This window comes from Papaver somniferum, chromosome 2 (genome assembly GCF_003573695.1).
Source record: "Papaver somniferum cultivar HN1 chromosome 2, ASM357369v1, whole genome shotgun sequence".
NCBI classification, from domain to species: domain Eukaryota; kingdom Viridiplantae; phylum Streptophyta; class Magnoliopsida; order Ranunculales; family Papaveraceae; genus Papaver; species Papaver somniferum.
In genome coordinates, this window is record NC_039359.1 from 185,659,633 (window position 1) to 185,663,128 (window position 3,496).

The following is a 3,496-nucleotide window of genomic DNA, read 5'->3' on the forward strand; positions in this document are numbered from 1 at the left end:
CCCCCCCCCCCCTCTCCTGACATGCTTTTCCATGTCTTCTTCTCTGCAGTTTTGTTTTTCTCTTTATCCCTTGGTATTTACTGGAGCAACCAGAAATGGAAGTTTCCCAGATTCGATTCAACTTCTGGATATTTTTCTCGAATGCTCTTAGTGCTCTTGCTTTGAACTTTTCAATTTTCTTAGTGATTGGTAGAACTGGAGCAGTCACCATCCGTGTTGCTGGTGTTTTGAAGGACTGGATATTGATTGCTCTTTCAACAGTTATCTTTCCCGAATCTACAATTACTGGCCTGAATATTATCGGCTATGCGATTGGTACTTATCTTCACCGTTCCTTAAAGTACATACGTCTATAATGTTACACATGACTCTAAATGTATATCTGGATGGCACCGTGTTCTGTTTTCAGCTCTAGTTGGTGTTGTCATGTACAATTACTTGAAAGTCAGGGAGGGGCGTGGATTACAACTTCCATCTGAAAGTGTCATGGATAGAACAGCTAAGGTACGCTTTTCTCCTCAATACATGTTACTATTCCGAAATTTATATTGTTTCCCCTCACTAGTGCGCGCTATTTCTATTACTTTGTTGTGATAGTGTTACTCCATCCAGATTTTCTTCATGCTGCAACGTGTTTCCTGTCTAAACACTTGAGTTCTAAATATAATTACTAATGCAGGACTGGAAGTTAGATAAGAAATCATCTGACCTGTACATACCCAATAGTGTTAAAGACGGTGGCGGTGGAGGAAATGAATCTGCTTCTGATCCGAAGGTGGATGAGGAAGCACCTCTCATCCCGTCTTCACGAACATTATCTCACATTGGTCGAAGCCAGGTTACTAGTCATACCGCTTGATGTTTCAATGTGTGTTGGTGATTTTCTTTTTTCTTCTAAGAACTTTCTCAGCAGTAGAGGCTTTTTCTTTTTGCAAAAAGGAAGGAGAAGAGGGAATGAATTCCTGTTTAGAAAAGCGTAGCTGTAGCGTAGTAGTTAACAAGGCTTTTCTTTTGTGAAGAAATATCATTCTTTGCAGAGCATGTTAAATTTTGCTTATATCAGAAATTCACAATGGTGGTATAATATTCCTTGTAGAACAACTTCATTTTGTAGTGGAAGTATAATTCTTTTCTTCCGTCTTTCTTTCTTATAATTGATTGATTGTTTGAGAATTGGTTCGTAGTAAGTACCCCGCTTATAAGATGGTGTCTTGAGCAAACTTTGAGTAGCGTGCTGTTATTCTAAAAACCCATGTTCCTGTTATACCGAGTTGCAACTTGGACTAGCATGTAATATCTTATGTATGTACCAAACCATCTGATTGAACATGTAATAGCATGTAATATCTTAGACTAGCATGTAATATCTTGTAGAACGCTATTATTCTAACAACTTCATTTTGTACTAAACCATCTGATTGAACATTAATGAGCACACCGAGTGTTCGGAAGTATTATTATTTCCTGGATGGAAATGAATTCGGATTATAACAATCTGTATCCCCCTGGACCACCCTCCCTACGCCACCATGTTGAGAGTTGGAATTTGTTAGCAGGGACTCTGAAGTTGGATTTTACCTGGACGGAAACGGGATCCATCTTCAGACTGTCTGGTATTATTAATCACCTTACCAATTACAAGGCTTTCAAATTGTTCCTATTGAAAATGATGAATGAACAAGAATTTGAACCAGCTGGTAGCATAAGTTTTATTATAAACTATACTAGAAGTGAAGTCATCTGCAAGTCCTGGCAGGTTTTGTTTTTTCAACTGCTCACCGGTGGCCCAATTTTATCGGGGATTTACTCTCTAATTCTCAACAACTCTCTCCTGTGATGCATGTATTCCCACAATTGATTACCTACGGCTAGAAGGATTATTGGTGACCATTCTAGGAGTCCCAGTGATACTCACAGAGGGACACAAGATGCAAAATGTCTCGCGTGTTTCTGGGTAGTTTCTGTAGCTGTAACCCTTCATTCAAACTTAATTCAAAACTAACTATAACTAATTTTTCTAATAATAATTGATATTCAGAAACTCCAAAAATAGCTGCACTTGGGAACCATACTGATCATGTTCAGAACGAGAATGATCATAATGACATCGAGAGAGGATATTGGAATAACTCTTGAGGACAACAAATAATGACAATGATGCTGCTCTGCATGATGCGTTGAGACAGAAGCTTGTTAAAAGAATACAGATGCTCATTCAACATTCTCATACTCTCTAAAAAAATGCTGGTGAAACACCACCTCTTTATCTTGCTGCTGGACAAGGATTATATGCTTTTGTCGTCCAAATCTTACAGATATGTCCCCTGCTCATAGTGGCCCTCGCGGTAGAACTGCTTTATATGGAGCAATTGAGAATTGATGTGCTCATATGCATTACAGTAAAACCAACATTACAGAAAGAATAATATTCAGACACATTAAGTATTGTCTGTTACAGGACTATGTCAAAGATATTTGACTACTAAGGCTTATTGACTTTGTCAATACTAATGGACCTTGACTAACAATCCTATTAGTCCCCTCAAACTGATAATGGCTAACAGAAATCAGTTTGAAAGACACAACAACATATAAAAGAAAAATACTCAACTCACAAGGAGGAGAAAAAATGTAACATCAATTTTAAGGAACATAAAAAGAAACATGTCTAGCATGACATGGAACAATCTCAGAAACTGCAGAAGTAGATGTATGAGCAGTATCAGATGAAAACTTTCCAGAAACAACAAAGTGACAGTTTTCTGTTGAAGTAGAATCATCATATGTACTCTGACAAAGACTGGTTGAAGAAGAGGCAGGAGAACCAAGTAATTGTTGTAGTAGATAAGTAAAAACAGGAGCACATAATACTTTTGTGAATATATCTGCTAACTGATTTTCTGAAACTATATGTTTAACATTGAGAAATCCACTACTGACCAATTCGGTAACCACATGATATTGGATTTTTATATGCTTTGTCATGCAATGACAAACAGGATTAACATACAAGTATATTGCACTTGTATTATCACTGTAAAGTGAAATAGGCAATTTTAAACTAATATGTAATTCAAACAATAATGAAGAATGCCACTCCAGTTCAGCTGTAGCCACAAATAAACATTTATATTCTGCTTCAGCTGTAGATCTTGAGACTGTTGAATGCTTTTACTAGACCAAGAAACTAATGAATCACCAAGAAAATTTGCACATCCACAAGTTGATCTAGCTATTTCAGAATAATTTCCCATGTCTGTAACCGTATAAGATGTTAACTTTTCAATATCACCTTTCGTTAATGTGATACCATATCCAGTAGTACCTTTCAAATACCTAAGAATTCTTTTGACCAACAACAGATAAACATCTGTAGGAGCATGCATAAACCGACTCACATGATTAACTCCAAAACAAATGTCAGGTCTTGTTAATGTTAGAGCATTGCTCGATCGAACTCACAAGTGTTGCTATCTCAAGCTTGTTGTCAAATTTA

The 3,496-nt window shown here is 37.0% G+C and overlaps 1 protein-coding gene across 1 annotated transcript in view; it reads left to right on the forward strand.

Moving 5' to 3' along the window:
* Window positions 1-1,140, forward strand: part of LOC113349996 (probable sugar phosphate/phosphate translocator At3g17430) — a 5,260-nt gene extending 4,120 nt beyond the window's left edge. Inside the window, exons 8-10 of the mRNA XM_026594046.1 lie at window positions 50-315; window positions 410-504; window positions 680-1,140. Coding sequence (XP_026449831.1) covers window positions 50-315; window positions 410-504; window positions 680-859 — 541 coding nt within the window. The 3' untranslated portion in view covers window positions 860-1,140. The remainder of the gene's footprint in view (window positions 1-49; window positions 316-409; window positions 505-679) is intronic.
* Window positions 1,141-3,496: the final 2,356 nt, after the last annotated feature.